General features: G+C 37.0%; 1 protein-coding gene and 1 long non-coding RNA gene across 6 annotated transcripts in view; both read left to right on the plus strand.

Annotated features, from left to right (window-relative positions):
• The first annotated feature begins 8,406 nt into the window (after positions 1 to 8,406).
• On the plus strand, positions 8,407 to 12,117 carry LOC113648756. Its single transcript, XR_003442014.2, has 2 exons — positions 8,407 to 8,962; positions 10,383 to 12,117. It is a non-coding gene; the product is annotated as an uncharacterized LOC113648756 (long non-coding RNA).
• Positions 12,118 to 13,417: 1,300 nt separating this feature from the next.
• Positions 13,418 to 19,912, plus strand: part of gpc5a (glypican 5a) — a 74,130-nt gene continuing 67,635 nt past the window's right edge. For 2 of the 5 annotated variants that reach the window (XM_047803673.1, XM_047803674.1), the window contains exons 1-3: positions 13,419 to 13,959; positions 14,808 to 15,014; positions 17,300 to 17,470. In XM_047803673.1, coding sequence (XP_047659629.1) covers positions 14,864 to 15,014; positions 17,300 to 17,470 — 322 coding nt within the window. In that variant the 5' untranslated portion in view covers positions 13,419 to 13,959; positions 14,808 to 14,863. Of the gene's footprint in view, positions 13,960 to 14,807; positions 15,015 to 17,299; positions 17,471 to 19,912 lie in introns of all 5 variants that reach the window. The other 3 variants (XR_007138524.1, XM_027156588.2, XM_027156589.2) reach the window with 3 other exon arrangements.

The following is a 19,912-nucleotide window of genomic DNA, read 5'->3' on the forward strand; positions in this document are numbered from 1 at the left end:
CATTGGATTGTTGTAGATGGAGATATCAGGAGACGGTCATGCCATCTTTGAACCATTGTTGCTTCAGTCAGTTGTATGGACTGGTCTTCATCAGCAATCATTTGAAGACTTTGGTAGGAAGGAATTAGTGTTGGGTCTGTATTCCTCAGGAGCTCTCAGTTGCATTATTATAAACTGTTGTAGAAAATACGTTATTAACATTTACATTATTCACTGTCTAGTGTCACACAAATGAGGATGATGTTCACTTCTGAGTCTGGTTCCTCTCCAGGTTTCTTCCACATAACATTTCAGGGAGTTTTTCCTTGCCACCGTCACCTCCGGCTTGCTCGTTTGGGATAGATGTTAGAGATATATAGTAACTTGTTTTTTTTTTTTTATTCTGTTCCAATACTTCTGTAAAGCTGTTTTGAGACAATTGTGAATTGTTAAAATCACTATACAAATACAGACCTGCCAACCTTGGAAAAAAATTTTGAGTAGCTAACGGCAGCGACACGGCGTGAGGTCAGGCACATTTGCTGGTCAGTGTTGATTATGTTCACATGCTTACTCATCACAACTTTTTACTTAGCACATAGTTCTCACTCACCACCATATCTAGTTATTCAACATACAAGTAGACCATGAAGAACTCTTTTATTGAAAAGGCAACATAAAAACTATTTTAACAACTCTTTATGTATTGCCATAAATTAGATCTAATGAACTAAACATTTGACAACACATACATGTGTTAATTTTCTCAGCAATAATGCAAGACTCTAGACTTCACTATGGTTTTGACTGGCTGATTATATAATAATACCTCCCTCATCATTTCTACTTTCTGCTTCTATTTCCCTGCTTTTCACAAAAAAATCTGATGTCCATCAGATGTGATCTACAGGAGCCAGTAACAATCGAGTCAGAATACGATTGATATTTAAAAAATGACATTAGTTCCGTCATGTTATAGCATGACTGCGTGCTATAAAAAGGGATACACAGATGCTCGCGGATATTGATTTCTGCGTGCTCGCGCCAGTTTGTCTTTTCCGTTAAAGTACGACGGCAATGCGTTGACAGGCATGACTTACGTTTCCTATATAAATACTGGCAGATAAAGTAAAACTTGGTCTGTGCGTAAAACTTAAACTTGCGGCACAACACCGGACACTTGGGCACATGCCCCAGTAAAGGAGTCTAACGACGCCTGTGGTTCGGCAGGCTTATTAAAAAATGGATGAAATTCACAATTCTGGCCATTTACCTTTGAAACGTTAAGTCCTCACTTGTGAAAAACAGTCACGGTAAGAAGAATTGAAGACGGACAGAGACAGATGAAAACCACATTCGTTTTGACGGCTCTCCGCTTGTAGCGTTGAAGAGGTTTAAACTGGCGCTATGATTGGTCGAATTATTATTTTCCCAGGTTGCTGCCCAATGCGGTTACACCCATAGGCGCATTGCCTGGTGCGCAAATGCACAGACAGTTGTACTCAAAGGCATCAATGGTTTTTTACAATGCGTATTTTGAAGTGACAAATCGTATCAGCGTACTTTGACTACACAAAATGCGTAAAGGTTGGCAGGTCTGCAAATAAAGTGAATTGAATTAAATCAGTTTTTCCTTAAAATTCAAGAACTTAATTCTACATTCATGGTAGTTTAAATATAAATGCCCTCTAGTGGTGGAATGATACTACACTTCTGGCTGACCCTTGAGTCGTAGTCTTAAATTCACATACAGAATTTGGTATGAAATCATTGCATAAATCTGTTCATAAGAAGGGTTTGTTTATGAATCGTACACCACTATTAAGCAATGTTGTTTTTTTAGAATCATTTTACTCAGTTCATAGCACCACATGTATCGAATTCTAGGGCAGAATCTACACACTGTATGACCCATTCTTAGTAATTATTAGCATAATTCTGATCCTAACAAATTGTAACATTCTCTCTCTCTCTCTCTCTCTCTCTCTCTCTCTCTCTCTCTCTCTCTCTCTCTCTCTCTCTCTCACACACACACACACACACACACACACACACACACACACACACACACACACACACACACAAACAAAACACTATAGAGTCTAACACACTAATATCAACTGCTTTGAATTTGCTTACATTTTCTGTCTGAAAGAAGACCATTTGACTTCTGTTGCTAATAAATGACATAGTAAATAACAATAAATGACACAATTGGCCAATTTGTGTATAGACCATCATTGGTTCACCATTACCATTTTGAGGTAGTGTTTTTAATACTTGATAGAATCTCCTTAAAACTGTTTATAGATAAATGGATATTTTTATATAGCACATTTTGAAAGTTTTATATCTCCCCCACATAACTGTTAATCAGATTTAACAGTTAGGAATTAGGTTTAGGTTGGATTTACTAAAAGAATCGACTCAGTAAATTGAATTGAAATGCTTCTGTTTATTGTTCTGTCGTATTAAATGTGATTCATAAATGCAGGCTGTTGTAATTCTGTGCTGTAGCACAAGATGGCAGAAGAGTGATTTCTTTTGTGCTACAGTATAATCTATGTGTCTATCACCTATAACAGTAAACTAGTGGAATATATAATGTGTATGCAAACCTTTAGTGCTGGAATTATCTTAAATACTCCTTCTCATCTGTTCATGTACAGTATTTACTGAGTCTGTATCTTTGTTTTTGTTTTTTTCTCATTTTCTCTATGCAAACAATTAAACAAACCACATAGTGTGTACAACTAATCAGCTTAGAATGATGAGTATTTATATGGCTAGAAAACAGCTCCAGAAAAATACTTACTGACTAAATAATAAACGATATAATTTAAGATGTAAATACAGCAGATCACCACATGGTGGAGCAAACCGACATTTCTAGTATTATTATTATTATTATTATTATTATTATTATTATTATTATTATTATTATTATTATTATACATTAGAATGAGAAAACTGCAATGAGATAATAAATAGCGATAATATTATTTTATTATATAAATACCAATACCAAATTTCTGCTGAAAAAAATTAACAGAACTTTATTTTTCTGCTTTGCACTCGTCTCTATAGAAGCTAATGATGGTAGCTTGCTCCATGTAGCTTAGCTAGTGCTAGCATGTCTGTCTGGTCTAGCTAATAAAGCTAACCTCGTACATAGTGTAATTAAAACATTTTGTGCCGAATAGGTGGAAATGTAAAAATGAATAGCCTAAAATAAATTGCAATCAACAAGTTTGTACATATTTGCCCCTTTTTGTGTTTCCTCCCTTGTTTTTAAATCTCACAATTATACTTAATTATAATTATGTTAAAACGTCTCTTGGTATCTTGTTAAAATAAATAAAAATCTCCAGTTGCAAACAGTAAAGTGCATTTTTTATCCAACTGCCCGTGTTCAACTGTATAATATTTAATTATAGTCAACTTTTGTTGTTTTTTGTGACTATATTTTCTCTAGCTTTACATAAATGAAGTCGATTGCAGCGAATAAGTGAACCACCAGGTGGCAGCACTCAGGTGCCTTCATATCTTATTTCACGCCACAGACTAACGATTCACTTTAGAGGATGTGACGTCACTGCTAACTAGTTGACCAACTTGTTATTCTTGTTGCACTGCAGAGAAATAGTTGTTATTTTGGTTAGAACAATTTTTGTAAAATTTTGTAATTTTTTTTTCACATTGTTTAACACTTTTGTAGACAGGTTTCAGAGATCAGAACCTTTTAATTTCACAAACTGATTAAAAAAAAAAATATATATATATATATATATATATATATATATATATATATATACAATATATATATAAATATATAAATATATTAATAAATATATATATATTAAATATATATATATATAACAGAGTTGTTTGTGTTACTGTGTGGCTGTTTTACTTGTTATTTAGTTTGTTAGTTATTTTCCAAATGTTCATATTTTAAAATAGTTTTAAAATGCTAAAGAGATTAAAGAAATGCATTTTTAATTCAGTTAACTGCTAAATGAAAAAAGTAATGAATAATAAACAATGAAAACAGATTTAGTAAAGATGTTTATTTTTATGTTCATTTGATCATTATGCTGCAACTTTAGAACGTTAAAAACCAAAACATTATGCTAAGTATAAATCATTTCAAGATTCAGTTTTATTTTCATTCTATTAAAACCAACACATTTTAACATTTTATAGCCTCATTGTTTGCTTTAATACTAATGATAAATTTTTGACAGGAAAAAAAAAACAAGCTGTTGAAAAAATTAGCGTTGATTCTGAGGTAAAATTCTGTTTGATCCTGCTAAAAATAAATAAATGTTTACTATTTATTTTACATAGTAATAATTTCATGATTTACATGTTTGTTTTTAAACATGTAAATTAGCATCATCCAGATAACATTATAAACTAACATCAATTTGCTTCAAGTATCAATGTTAATTAAATTTTAACCAAACTGAAAATAACAAGTGTTTCCTGAGTGATGTTTTCTGTTTAGTAAAGTAAGTAAAATGGGTTATTTCTTTTAATATTTTCTCTGTTTCTATTTCAATTATTTACTATTTCCTTTCCTTTCATTTTTTTTATTCTTTGTTTTCCTTCAGTTCCTTCTCCATTTAATTCTTTTTAAAAGTTTTCCTCTTTTTTCTTATTTTCATTTAACCTCGTCCATACTTCTTTTGATTGTCGATTTATTTTCCCGATCTACTATCTTCATTAATTTCCATATCCTTTCCTTTGTTTTTTCTTACTCAGCTTCATTATTTTTATACTTTCATGTTTTCCTCCTTTTCCACTGTAGGCTATCCCTTTTGACATTGAATCTTTCCTTCTCTGTTTTCCCATCTTCCCCATTCCCTATATATAATCATACCTAGTTTAGCTTCTCCATTTTTCTTAAATTTAATTTTTACTTGATTTCTTCATTATTTTCCTTTTTACTTTCTTTTCCTTCCTGTTTTTGCTTGTGAATTTTTACAGAAAATGATCAAGTTAAAATGCTCAAAGTTTTTTTGTTGTTGTTGTTTAAAAAAGATGAACAGATGAGCAGATGAATGGGGGACGGAGAGGTGAACATGTGAAAGACCCGAGGTTACATACAAGGACAATCTGTAGCCTTGCTTTTAAAAGAATGAACAAACAGACACACACACCTCCCCCTTCACTAACCCTAAAATGTGGGAGGAGTTCAGCCATTTTAAACCGAGAGAGAGAGAGAGAGAGAGAGAGAGAGAGAGAGAAACAAATCTGAAATGTCAGAGAGATGGATATTGACAAGGAGAGAAAGGGAAAAGATGATAGTTGGAAAACAAGTAGCAGGGGAAAGTTTTTAGGGGAGTATGTAAAGCAAGAGAAATAGAAGGAAAGAGGAAGAGACGAAGATATAGAAAAGGACAAGTGGGGGTAGAAAGTAAGAAACGCCTGAGGGAAAAACTTTGGGGGTTGGGGTGAAGAGGGGTATTCCAAAGATGAAGGGAAAGGGGAAGATCATAGATTGATAGAAAGAAAGGGAATGGGAAGAATGAAATGGAAAAAGAGGGAGGAAGGGAGGAAAACTGTAATAAAAAAAAGAAAAGAAAAATTAGTAATTAGTGGAGAGAGATATGTCCTATCCATATGCTTCTGTTCTGCATATTTGTGTACATCTGTGTGTGTGTGTGTGTGTGTGAGAGAGAGAGAGAGAGAGAGAGAGAGAGACTTCATGCAAGTAACACACTTGCCACCTTAACACCTCTAAAATGGCCGCCTTTTGTTTCCTCTGTCCATAAATTGTGTGTGTGTGTGTGTGTGTGTGTGTGTGTGTGTGTGTGTGTGTGTGTGTGTGTGTGTGTGTGTGTGTGTGTGTGTGTGTGTGTGTGGTAAGAGAGTCGTGCCCTCCTGCCCCCTGCTCTGAGATGGGATTAAACTCTTTTGTGTGACTGGTCAGTGGTGGGGGGCTGGGAACGTGTTCCAAACCAGTGATCAAGCACTGGAACTGAAGAGCAGGAGATCCACCTGTATGAGCATGGTGGGGTGGAGAGAGCCGGAACACACACTCAAACGGCTAAAGTTAACATTAAAGGGAAAAAAGTACTTATGAAAGAAGACAGACAGAATATAAAGAAACAAAAACAACTGCTTGAGGGGTAGAAGGATTAGAAAGAAATGAATGAATAAAGAAAAGGAATACATTTAGAACAGGAAAAGAGACAAAAGAAACTGGTACAAAAAAGATTTTTGAAGAAAGAAAAGGAAAGAAAAAAGTCAAATATATAGGGATAAGAAATAAAGACAAAAAATTATGGTGAGATTGATGCAAGAAAAGGAAGAACTTCTTTGTGAGGGAGTGAAGAAAGAAAAAATGGAAGCAAACAAGAAGAAAAAGATTAAGAAAAAAAGGAAACAGAAGGAGGAGGAGGAAGAGAACAACAATTAAAAAAAGGATGACAAAGAAAGAAACAAAAAGATGAGGAAAAGAAAGATGACAGGTTGAAGAAAGGAAAGAAGGCAAACAAATAAGGTAGAGAGAAAAATATTGAAAGAAACTGGCAAAGGAAAGAAGTACATTTTGTAGAAAAGAATGGAAAAGAAAGAAAATCAGTAAAATGAGAAATGGGGGGAAAATGGGGGAATTAAGAAAAAAGGATATAAAGAAAAGAAGAACAGTGAGAAGGTCTGTAGAAAGAAGATGCAGGGAAGCAATGAAGAAAGAAAGGGATGAGACATGCAGAAAATGGATAAAAGAACACAAGAAATTGGTTGAGTTATTGAGGGGAAAAAGAAAGGAAGGAAGTAGAAAGAAAAAAGAGAAGGTAAAAATAAAATAGAATGAAAGCATAAAACAAAAAAGGTGATCTTCAGAGTGTGAGTTGAAACAAAGCTGCTGATTGGTCAGCTGATGGAACCACCCTTATGACATCATCAGTTGTCAGTTCTGCACAGCAGCACTACAAAAAACATCATTAATAATGCTCCTAAGAGTATAAGTTGAAGTTTTCTGGATATTCTGATCTATTTGAAGCAATATAGCTATATCAACATTAAATGGTGAAACTTAGCAATATAAATATGACCCCAACCAATAAACAAACAAACAAAACAAACACAAAACAACTTTTCTCTCAGTAGATACAATACAGAATCTAGCTTTATTTTCAGTCTTTAAGGTCCAATCAAATGGTTCTGTGTAGTATGTACTGTGATTGTACTTCAATATGCAACAAAAATAAGAAGTGCGCTCATATAAAAATGACCTTGAATCTTCTGGCACACAGCATGTAGTAGGTTACACAGCCAGATTTATTCAGTCAGATAAGTAAAGACGAAATGAAGGAAAACAGCTAAAAGTTGACATTATTTCATACATGTTTGTTTAAAAGAAAACAGCATTTTTAGCCCTTACAAGAAGTTACAGTATATCTGAAAAAGGACAAAAAACACAACTAAAAAGATTAAAATAAATAAAATAGATCAATTTGCTTATTGCTTTTCTGGATTTTTCCTCCTTTTGAAAGAAAGAAAGAAAGAAAGAAAGAAAGAAAGAAAGAAAGAAAGAAAGAAAGAAAGAAAGAAAGAAAGAAAGAACAGTTAAAGGAATTTGAATAAGAAAAAAGAAGGGGAGCAAAAATGAGACCGCAAAACAAGATAGAAGTAAGAGAATAAAAGGAACTGGCAGATTAAGTAAAGAATAAAAATATAAAGAAAGAAAAAAATTGGTATTTGTAAAAAAAAAAAAAAAAATTTAAATTAAAAAATAAATGTGTGTTTCTAATAAGTGTGTGGTTATAATGAGTGAGTGTGTTAATCATAACAAGTGTGTTTAATCATGACAATAATATAAATAATAAGTGTGTGATTATAGTGAGTGTGTGTTTACAATAAGTATGTGATTATAGTGAGTGTGTGATTATAGTGAGTGTGTGATTATAATGGGTGTGTGATTATAGTGAGTGTGTGATTATAATGGGTGTGTGATTATAGTGAGTGTGTGATTATAGTGAGTGTGTGATTATAGTGAGTGTGTGATTATAGTGAGTGTGTGATTATAGTGAGTGTGTGATTATAATGGGTGTGTGATTATAATGGGTGTGTGATTATAGTGAGTGTGTGATTATAATGGGTGTGTGATTATAGTGAGTGTGTGATTATAGTGAGTGTGTGATTATAATGAGTGTGTGATTATAATGAGTGTGTGATTATAGTGAGTGTGTGATTATAGTGAGTGTGTGATTATAGTGAGTGTGTGATTATAATGAGTGTGTGATTATTAGTGAGTGTGTGATTATAATGGGTGTGTGATTATAATGGGTGTGTGATTATAGTGAGTGTGTGATTATAGTGAGTGTGTGATTATAATGGGTGTGTGATTATAGTGAGTGTGTGATTATAGTGAGTGTGTGATTATAATGAGTGTGTGATTATTAGTGAGTGTGTGATTATAATGAGTGTGTGATTATGAGTGTGTGATTAAACATACCCATTCAACATACACCATATTTCTGCTTGTTATGTGTTTATGTTAATAGAAATATATTTATGCACATATCAAATGATGCGATTGATACTAGTAACGGTTAATATTATTAATATTATAATGAGGGAACTGCAGTTTGGATAAATTCACCGGAAGTTGTGTGTTTACAGTAACAACAGTTATGAAATCATGTGCAGGCTCAGACAAGGGCGCCAAAAAAAGGCTTTCAGGACGAGACTGTAGGGTTGTTATTTACGGCCGGCCGGAAGTAGTGTTTATGTTAATGAGCCGGGGGCTGGGTGTATATCGCGGGATCCGCCCTTCATTCAGCACATGGTTTACGCAGATTTTCCTTCGCGCCACTTTCGCAGTTTTACTACGACCTACAATCTGGTTTGGGTGAATATTTCCGGTGCGGTTCGGCTCGCTGGCACACGCTGCTCTCTCCGGGCGGCTGTATGGAAAAGTTTGCGGTGCAGTTTGGTACATTTTGGGGCCAAACTGCGGGACTAAATGGGGGTAAGTGTGTTGAACATGGTGGCTTTACTCTGCCTTATTCACAGGGAACCTGTTGTCGCGTGCGTGTTTCTTATTTTCAACGCACAAGGATCTTTTGTCACGTTATTTTCTAAAATATAAATCGCGAGTCGTATTGATTTGAAGTGCTGCGGGACATTTGGTTAGCACGCAGCGGTGTATAAAACGCAACTATGGCTGATAAACAGTGTAGTAAAGAGTGGCGCATGGTCGCCCTCCTGCTCCTCCATGAGAACATCATGGGGGGAGATTTGAAAAACCTGCACCGAACCCTTTCACTTAAACTCGCTCTGAGCTCCGGTACGTCTCGCGCAAACCGAACTTCGGAGATTGGGGGACGTAATGAGGCTGATTTCACCATTTTAAAAGCTCTTTGTGCGCGTTTATTGTTATCAGAACAAAGCGCGCGCGGTGAACAGGAGGAACAGCAAGCAGCGCGTGGACACCAGCTTCCGTAGGCCGCGCGCTTCAACACCACCGCAGCAGCTTAGCAACCAGTGCTAGGCAACGCCACAGTGGCGCGTTGGATTAAAAACACCAATCCATAATCAATCTTTGATTTTAATACATACTTAAAACGGGTCAAGCCGTACGTTTGGGGTGTTTTTGTGAAATAAAACTTGTGCTGTGAGACTCGGGTCGCTGCTCGTTTTGTCGTCAGTGTGTTCAGGACTCTTAACTAATCAGCGTTAGTCCGTTTAGTCTCAATACAAGTAATGCAAATTACAATCCTTAATCCTTCGGTACACTATTTTATTTCGGACTACATATCTATTTAATGTATTTAATTCACCGTCCATTTTCTCCCCCCTGCAGCTGTTGTGCTTAGCGTGCCTGCTTGCTTCGTAACACGCTAGCCGTTAGCTAGTTAGCATTAGCACAAAGCTATGGCAACAACACGGGTTTAAAGTTTAAACTTCCGGTTTCGTCTGATCGCTGCGAACATTTCATAAATATTTTTAATGTAGTTGGTGTGATACGTCGTTGCAACTGAGCAGGTTTAAACAACGTGGACTAACATTCACGCTAATGGTTCGGCTAGCGAGCTCACCGGCGCCATGTTACCGTTTATCATGCGGGGGATGGGTGACCGCGCATGCGTGAGGGGGTTTTCATGTGTGCACAAACTGCGCATGCGTGATATTCCAATGCATAGCGCGGTCCGCTTACTCGTGCTTACTGAGAGCTTCTTTTTTATAGATCGTAAATGAATGTTTAGACTAAATGATTGCTGTTCATTCAAACACATGACAGACAAAAACTCTAATTCATGATTTCCGTAGCACGTGATAAACACCATGTAGCTATTTCCTGTGAGTCTGAAGCACGTGTTTGGAACATAACCCACTAATTGTTCTCTCTCTCTCTCTCTCTCTCTCTCTCTCGTCTGTTTAATCTTCAGGTCTGATCCGAGGTTCCTCAGAGTTGAAGTGCTACCACCCCACTGGCTGTGTGCTTGTGTGTTGCCAAAGTGCTTACAGTGCAGGTAGTAATATGAAATACCTACTGCAGTGGAGGCACTTCTAGCAATGTGCAGGCCGTGGTGACTTCTTACATCCTCACTACAGCATGGAAACAAGTGTGCGCACTCGCACGTCTTTGTGCTAAGGTGCATTTAGTGCAGATAGTGAAGTAGACTAGCACCTACTGCCCTAAGTGCTCCTTCTGGCACGAGGTGCCGTGACTATCTTCAAGGTGAGCGCTGTTTCCCCGACCACCGCGACCCCCTGCCTCTGGTGCAGTTCTCGGCTAGTTTTGCATAGTTGCACCACAAGAAAACTTGAGTTGTGCAAATCTATGCAAAACTGACGGCGGCCTGCTTCTCCGTCCTGCTGTCCGATTCATCAAATGAGCTCAAGCAGTGCTAAAGTGCTTATAGTGCAGGTAGTGTGTGAGCAATCTACTGCAGTGTGAGCACTTAAAGTACTCCCAGCTTCAAAGCCTCGCTTCCTCCAGTACCACATCACTTCCTGTTTCCAGAGAGGATGATGCTGAACATCAGTCCTAAACCACACCTGTGTACATAAACCATGATACCGTCACACCATTCACTGCCATCTGTCTGCTTGTTCTGAAACTCTTTCCTTTCTCTGGAAAGTGTTCTTGTCTTTCTCTCTTCGACCCATCGCTCATCTCTGGTCTCCTTCCTTCCTGTCCCCTCACTAGTCTTTCATTCTTTTAGTTTTCCCATCTTCCTCTCCACATCCCTCCTTTTATTCTTTCCTGTTTTCTTTCCTCCTTTCCCCCTTAATGTCTTATTAAAGGGGCATTTTAACTCTGTCTCTTTTTTTTTAATTTTTGCCTTTATTTTCTCACACATTTTCTCTCTAGTCCCACCATCCCATCTCTATTCAGCTTCTTGTTCTCTTATTTCGTTCTATTCTTTTGTTTTGTTTAATCTCTCATTCTTTGCCCTCTTGTCTCTTTTCCCTGTCTTTTTACCATTTTTCATTGGTTAGTATGCTTTGTTTTTTGTCTTCCCTTCATCAAACCCATTTTCTGTCTTTACCTTTTTATTTGTGTCCTTTATTTGCTCATTTACATTCTCCTTTCTACCTTCTGTACTTTTCTTCCTGTACCCATTTTGTTTTTCTTCTAATCTCACCTTTTCCTGACTTTTTTTCTTTTTCACATGCATTTTGTTCTTCCTCTGCTTTTCTCCTCAGTTTGTACTGTCTCCACTGTAGCAATACCCTCATCCACACCAGTGCATTTTGGGTATTCTGTTCCGTTTGGTTGATTGTCTTCGTCGTGCTGCTGGCTCTGTCCTTGTCCTAACTGCACTGTCCCTCACTCAGTTTTGCTGGTTTGCATTCTGCCTGACTTGTTGTTCGCTGTGCAAATCCATGCAAAACTGAGTGTGGCAGTGGCTGCTCGAGACCCGGAGGACGGTGGGTCGGCTCCGTCCTCGTCATCCCCTTGCTGTGCAGGTCGGGATCGGTGACAATGCTGTGTGTGTGCGTGTGCAGACGTATTGCACTTGTCCCGGCCTGTACAGGAGTGTGGAGATCCCAGCACCACACTGTTTGGCCAGCTGTGTAACGGTAATCTCATCCGTATGAACGGGATCATTAAAAACGTGTGTTGATGTGTAACGCTGTTTAATTATAATGCAAAATAAAATGGATTTCCAATAATGATGCATAATGAATTTTTTTTTTAATGAATCTTTGGGTACTTGACTGGTTGTGTTCCAAATCAAGCTTTATCTTTCATTCTGAAATGTTTTGAGGGCCAGTGAATAGTTTTTTGCTCTCTGCCGGTGGCTCAACCTTTGATCACTGTGCAATATGTTCAGTGACAAAATAACAATCCTCAGGCAGTCACTATCTCCAGGATCTATTATTCAGAGGTGTTTGCAGTTTATTTGGTGATTTTTAGTAAATTTGGGTGAGAAGCATTGTGAGACCCCACAACAGTCAGTCAGTCAAAGCCCTTGTCCATTTACATGAAGGGTTTCATGAGTACATATACTGTATAAAAGTAATTGTCTTCTCTGGTAGCAATTGCTTGTTATTGTCAATTCAGGAAGTTTTCTAAGGGGGAAAATCATATCACCAAAACATGATTTTGCTGCTTTTACACAAACTTAAAAGACTCAACACCTGAAGGGATTATAAAAGAATAAAACTGTATGTTCCAAATTGAACCTAATAAACTGCTGACCTTTTGAACAGTACCAAACACTTGGATGGCTTATTGGCTGTGTTCCAAAAGCACACCTGTAAATAAAGGGACTTGTGTATGTAAGGTTTGGATGATCAACATTTATACACACTCTGGAAGAAGGTTTATTCATCATCCAAACAACTTTTCGCTTTAAATCAGTACAATAAAACATAATCTGGTCCCAACCACAGATCTCAGAAGCTGCATTTAAACAGCTGTGTTTCAAATCAAGTGTACCCTTATTAAGGGTCTTTCTGAACAATCCAGCTTGTCTGATTCAATGCACATTCAAACTCTTTCAATTCTCTTGTCTATTTTCTCTTTTTTCCCCTCTCTTCTTTTTCTTGTTCCATTTCTACTCTGCTTTAAATTCTCCATTTCTGTCCTTCCTTGCTTTCTTCTTTACTTACTCGTCCTTTCTTTACCTACTTTCTTTAAATCCTTCATAAGTATGTAATAACTTACTTTCTTTCCTTTCTTGCTGCCTCCCTGTTTTTCCTTCCTTGCTTCTTCCCATACAAGTACTTCTTTCCTTACTTCCTTTAGCCTTATGTAATTTCTTTCATTACTTCCTTTAGCTTTATGTAATTTCTTTCCTTGCTTTCCCCCACCTAATGTTCCCCAAATCATTTTCTGTTCTTTTTCTTTCCACCTTTTCCTTTCATCCTTTCTCTTTTTGTACTTTATTCCCCCCTTTCTTTTCTTTTTTCTTTTCTTTTCTTTACCTTTGTCTCCTTCTTTCTCTACTGGGCCGTTTCTTTCTCTTCTGTACTTTCTCTTCTGTCCACTAGGGGCCGCGGTGGTCTTTAGGAAGTTGAACAGCTGCACTAAGAGATTTAATGACCCTTGATTTAAGAAGCAGCAGCTGATTAAGGCTCGTTACAGCACAGAGGATTACAGAGAGAGACTCTGAGTGAACTTTTATAATCTATTTACTTTTTTATACAGGATCAGTGACTGATTTTAGAAAAGAGCAGTGTTCAAAGCTTTGTGTATGTGCTGGAGGCCCTGAACTACACTGTAGTTAGAGTGTGTGTGTGTGTGTGTGTGTGTGTGTGTGTGTGTGTGTGTTCGTGTGAATGAAATGATGTCACTGAGAGAAGGTGTGGAGGAGCTGGAGGAGGCGGATACAATTCCTGGACACCGCCCATGTTGCTTTGACAGCTCCAGTAAAGCTCTGTGTGAGAGTTGGTTGTTTCTGCACTTTGTGAGACTTAATGCACATGAGCTGAGGTATAGTCCTGATTTTCTGTCCTTTAGTAGTAAAACTCTGCTGTGATTTTGCGAAACATTCCTGAGACTCCAGCAAGGTTTGCTGATATTTAAACTTCTAAGATTTGATTGAATTTTTGATGTTTTTTTTGTATTAAAGTAGGATTAAATCTTGTGATTTCCAAGCGCTTAAAGCAGCTTTTTATGTGTTTTTTTTTGTTTGTTTGTTTGTTTGTTTTTTGTTTATGAGTTATTCATAAAAATTTCATTGTGAGCTTTATGATGTTAGAAATTAAGGAAGTGATTTTGGAGTAAAAATTAGTTGTTGTTTATTCAGGTTTAAATAAAGTTAAAATGATCACATTGTAAAACAGCTATTATTTCAAAGTGTTTGAAAATGGTTCATTTGCAGTTCAGATATTTTCTGAGCTCTAAAGTGGGTACTAGAGATTTACGAGTTGAAATAAAGCATTTTTGAGGTGCACTTAAACAAAAAGATTTAATGACTTAGAAGATTTTGAAGGCTCTGTCTTGCTTTTTAAGGCTTACTATAATTTCTGATGTCTAATGAATCATTTGTAGGTTAAATTTGTCATTTTAATATTTAGATGTTTAGTGAATTTACTGAGGTTTAATACGATTCATTTAGGATAATGGTGTTTTTGTGATATGTTTGAGTCAATTATGAAGATTTATAGAATCATTTGTTATTTTTTGAGAACTGTTTCGATTTAATGAATCACCTTCAAGAATCTATTTAAATGTATTATTTAAATGTTTGTTTATTAAAGGATTCATGAGTCGTGTTTTTAAAGATTTATTGAATATTAATGGTTTAATGTGCTGCTTCTGAAAATGGTCTAAAGCTAAATGAAGAGTGACATAGTGAAAGTCTCACTGGAGTTATCCTGAGCCTTAATGTGGTTTTTCCTCTGATCCTGTGCAGTATTTGGAAGATCACCTGTGAGTGGATCACACCTGCAGTCTCTCTGAACACTTAAAATGGCGAGCTGGTGGTGGTTTGTGTGTTTGTGTCATGTTGCTCTCTCTGACAGAACACAACAAAACTCCATGAACTGCGATAGAGTACGCAAACTTTTGCAGCTACAGCAGATCGACACAACAACTGGTGTGCTGAACAAACCTCGAACAGGTACAGTGGGGACAGCATTATATTCTACACACACCTGGGATAGGAAAAGGACAAAATTATAATACAAACACACCTAGGACAGGTACAGTGGGACAACATTATAATCCACACACATACATGGGACAGTGTTACACATATTAAACTATAGTGTCTACCCAATAAGACACACTGGATGAATATTTCACAATTAAAATTTAAGCTATCAGCTTATGTCATGACACACAGTAATGGCCAACCTATCAGCAGCTCAGCTTCTTTCAGTAGCTAAGTGTACCGATAATTAGAACCCCGTAATTTTGTTGTTTATTGATTTGTATTTTCTGCTTTTTCCACTTTGAGGTGTCTCTTACATTGCAAGTTACATTTAGAGCCTATTTGTGAGAGTATGAAGATTTAATCAGTAAATTCCTTTACCTTTGGGAAGTTTAGGAGTGGGTTGTTTTCCCATCTGACCCGTTTTATCCTGCCATCTCTCCAGGATTAGATAAGCAGTGCTTCATGTCTGTGTTTGGCACCATTTAGTTTCCGTCCGACAGCAAGCACGACACGTACGCAGTCGTGTTACAAGTGACTATTTCAAAATGAGGGTAGGCATTTTGCGATTCACTGATTTGGTGGTACATTCAGTTGGAGAATGGCTAGCTATCTTACTAACCAATGACACTGATTTTGAACTGTTTTTGGGGTGTATTACAGAATTGATTAGAGAGTTATAAAAAACTAAATAGTGTTTGCACTGTTGATCTACTGTGGTTAAGGTGTTGGACTCCTGATGTGAAGGTTTTAAGTTTGAATCCCAGTTTCACCAAGCTGCCACTGCTGGGCCCTCAAGCAAGGCCCTTAAACCTTAACTGCTCAGTTGTATAAATGAGAAATATAAGCCACTCTGAATAAAGGCATCTGCCAAATGCCGTAAATGTATGCACCAACTGGAATGCGGTATGGGGGACTTGGGTGTTGATATGATCAGGGGTTTGGTTACTTGTCATAGCTGCAATGAAAAGACAAATTGCCCAAAGGGACACCAGTGTGAGAAATTTGTCTACTGGGGCAGTATACTAAAGTACAGTTTTGATTCTTCAAGGTTAACAGGGTAGGGTCATGACCGGGGTTAGTTCTCTGTTTTACAGACATTCATATCAAACATGACCCTGAATTTTAGATGTTCTCAAGATGCAGATTGAATATCAGATGGATTACAAAAGGTGATTTCACAACAAATGTGTTCTCTGTATCCCTGAGCATGTTTGCATTTTTCCCACTGCATGTCTGGTCTTGTAAGCACAGTGTCGAAGTGACGCTTTGTAAAATAAATCTGCCTGAATCTGAAACATTTGGGTGGAGGTTCAACAGGAGAGAAAACCTTGCCCGAGGCCCATCATTTCATATTATCTGGATGAGTAGGAGACAAGGAGGAGATGATTATCAAGAAAATGATTTAATTTGAAAACCACAAAGTGACGCTATGTGATGATCTACAAAAACATGACCCCATTCATATTTAGCAAAAGAAAACCTCTTTAAAGAAGGTAAACAATTGACTGGTGCAGAATTTTTTGTTGTTGTTTCAAGTACACACGTGTGCCAGTTCGTGTTTAAACCCGTAGCTGACCTGCATGTAGAGAAGTGTGTGCCGGTATCAAGTGTACGAGTGTGTTGTGTATGAAGTTGTTGCTATCTTCGATGGTATCGTTCAAAGAAATCTGCAGGAACAAGATGTTCTCCTGATTGAATGCTTTTATGCTGTACAGAAAAGAGCTCTTCGTATGTTCTTTTGATTCTTTCTGAAAGGAAAGCTTGTTGTATGGGTCAGCATAGATCCCCTTTTAATGGTGGCGTACTATCTGTTTAATAATGCTTATCTGTTGGTCCTTTTGCAGTGATGGACAATGTTCTTGGGGCTAACCTGAGATTTATAAATCATAGACTGAATTTGGACTCTGCAGCTTGGGATACTAAACTTGATTCTATGGCTTAGGGATAAAGATCCAAATCATATTACAGTATCTGGACCTGTTTAGGACTCCAGAAGTACTATGGACTTCATTCAGACTGTATAGCTAGGACATGATCTTAAAACATCATGTACACACTTCTTTTGAACCTTCTTTTGAGTCATGCATTCAGATTTGCTAAGGATGTGTATTGCATTATGCACCTTCTTAAGAGCAAACTACACATATGTACACACAAGCCTGATTTAGATCTTGATTCACTCTCAAGTTCAGTAAACTAAACTATAGAGAGAGCTGGTCAGTGTTTTTCTTATAAATTTCTTATTTCAGTTCCGACAGGATCGGATCTTCAGGTGTGTCTGAGCAACAGTGTGACCTGCTGTACAAGGGTGGTGGAGGAGCGGTACCAGACAGCAGTGCATCAGGACATGCAGAATCTTTTGCAGACCTTCAGCTTCAACCTGAAGCTTCTCATCACACAAAATATTGCCATTGTTCAAGGTGAGTGAGAAAAGACCATCTGAGAACCCTTTCTATTAGGCTTGCCTCAAGCTAGGTCTCAGCTTGATTGGTTTGATTTTAATCGGACTGACATTAGAAGAGGGTGGACCAAACTGTGGTTGGCTTAATCAGGTCTGAAAGGGTTTCTTGTAGCTCATGAACCATCTTAAATCATCAAAAACAACTTGTTGAGGACTTTTCAAGTGGAATGTTCAGGATATTGGTCGTACTGTTTCACCTGAAGGTTTGTGTTTCTCTGCTTTTTTCTTGTGTGTGATTGTGTGACGTTAGTCCCTGGTGATGTGTGTATTACAGGGCCCATTGGTGGTAATTTAAGACATTTAAGTTGCATTCTGGGAGGCTAATGGCTCATGATGAGATGTTTCTGTGACTGTAAACACCCACACATTTGTTGTGCATTCCTTTTAACCTCAAATCAAATGTCCTCTTAAAAAAAAAACAACGAACCTGTAATTTACCACCCAAAGGCCATTCTGTCTCCCTCTATCTGTTTCCTTCTCTGTCTCCTTATCTCTACCAGTCTCACTCTTAAAATCAGCAGATTTGTCTCTTAATTTTTTTTCGTCTATCTTTTTTGGTGTATTTGTGCACACGGTTCTCTACATATTTCATATTGTGTCTTACCGCCTATACTTCTATATCTGTTTCTCTATACCTCTGTGTGTGGCAACCTAGTGGTTAAGGTATTGAGCTGCCGATCGGAAGGTTGTGAGTTCGAAGCCAGGCCACGAAGCTGTAACTGTTGGGCCCCTGAACAAGGCCCTTAAACCCTCAATTGCACATTTTTATAAAAAATTAGATAATGTAGGTCGCTCTGCCAAATGCTGAAAATGTAAATGTATAACTGTGTTTCTCTTTTTACATCTCTAATGCGCTATATTCTTTTATTTCTGTATCTGTCTCAACATGTGGTTTTGCACCGTTAGTTGATTTTAACTTCAGTTGGCACTCAGCTATGGTTTATTGTTTAGCATTTAGCTCATGAGGACAAATGAAGCATGTTTAATTACCTATTAGACAAACAAGCTCACGAGCTCATCCGGGACTCGTGCGTCCAACATGACTCTCACACTTGCACTTTCTCTAAGGGGCTTTAGTAAACATCGGTGCAGCTTTGCTATATACTGTAGATTAGCTAAGGAGAGTTATTGCATCAGGTGCTAGTAAGTTGGCAACTAGTGATTTAGTTAGATAAATAAGCTATATAAACTGTGAGGTATCTTAATTAGCTAATTAATTTCAACCCGGAAATGGTTACAAGTTGAGTACAGAGTACAAGGTGAAGGTATAGTGTTTTCAGGAAGATTAAATATGAATAACCTTCTTTCAGTTTTCACAATGTGATGTGAAAAGTAGTATAAGTTGATGCTAATGGTAGATACAGAGTTCCTGACAATTGTTTTCACATACAAAGTTGTTTTTACATACAAAGTTGTTACATTGCTAAATAAAATACACACTACGTGCTAGCTAGCCATATCAACTCTGATATATTAGCGAGCTTAGCTTGTACCCGCTTTTTCATGTTAGCTAGAAACACATTAACCACTTAAATGTCAACTTGTGTTGCTTCTAATTCACAGATTGAACTCAAATCCAAACAAAACAAACACAACTGCTAACTATGAGACAAGCATTACACTTTCAGTTCAGTTGCAGTGACAGGTTGTCCATGTTTCCACAAAGATTTTATGGTATTCTGTTTTGGTATCCAGAAGGACATTTGATTTGGAACTCAGCCAGTCAGATAGAAAAGGCTTTTAGCAGCCGAAACACAGCAGGTGAGACACAATAATCATTTTGGTTTCCATGGACTGACAGAATGCAAAAGAAAAGGTGACAGTAAACATAAACAGAGTGGGTTAGCAGTGTCCTTTTATTTTCACAGTAGTGTACTTTATTGCTGAGGCATTTACTAGGTGCCTTAAAATCTCAATTTCTAAATAAATCTGTTCATACGTTATGGGTGATACCAAATGCTAAATTTAAAAAAAAAAATGTAGCTAAATCACAGTATCTCATGTTTTTTTGTTTTTTTTTAATATATTAGCATTCAGAGATTCAACGACATGTTGTTTTGTATACTTATTAATAATTGTCTAACCCTACAATACCAACTCTACTCATCACATAATGCTAATATTGCTAATCCTGTTCTTCACAAGCAGGAAAAGGGACAATGAGTGCTCCATTTCTATCAGGATGTTTATATTGTCCATTTCTATAGTCTGTGGACACAAAGTTAAGTAGTGCACTGATGGGCCTAAAGACAATCCTCTTGAATATTGATAAATAGCACATTACATGCATGACTGATACATTAATGTGCCACCCTGCTTTCCTTTTGATTAAGTCTTACTGGCTGCATCTGGCTTTATTTATGTATGTGTCTCTTTGTCTCACATTTTAGACTAATTACTT

This window comes from Tachysurus fulvidraco, chromosome 18, assembly GCF_022655615.1.
Source record: "Tachysurus fulvidraco isolate hzauxx_2018 chromosome 18, HZAU_PFXX_2.0, whole genome shotgun sequence".
NCBI classification, from domain to species: Eukaryota; Metazoa; Chordata; class Actinopteri; order Siluriformes; family Bagridae; genus Tachysurus; species Tachysurus fulvidraco.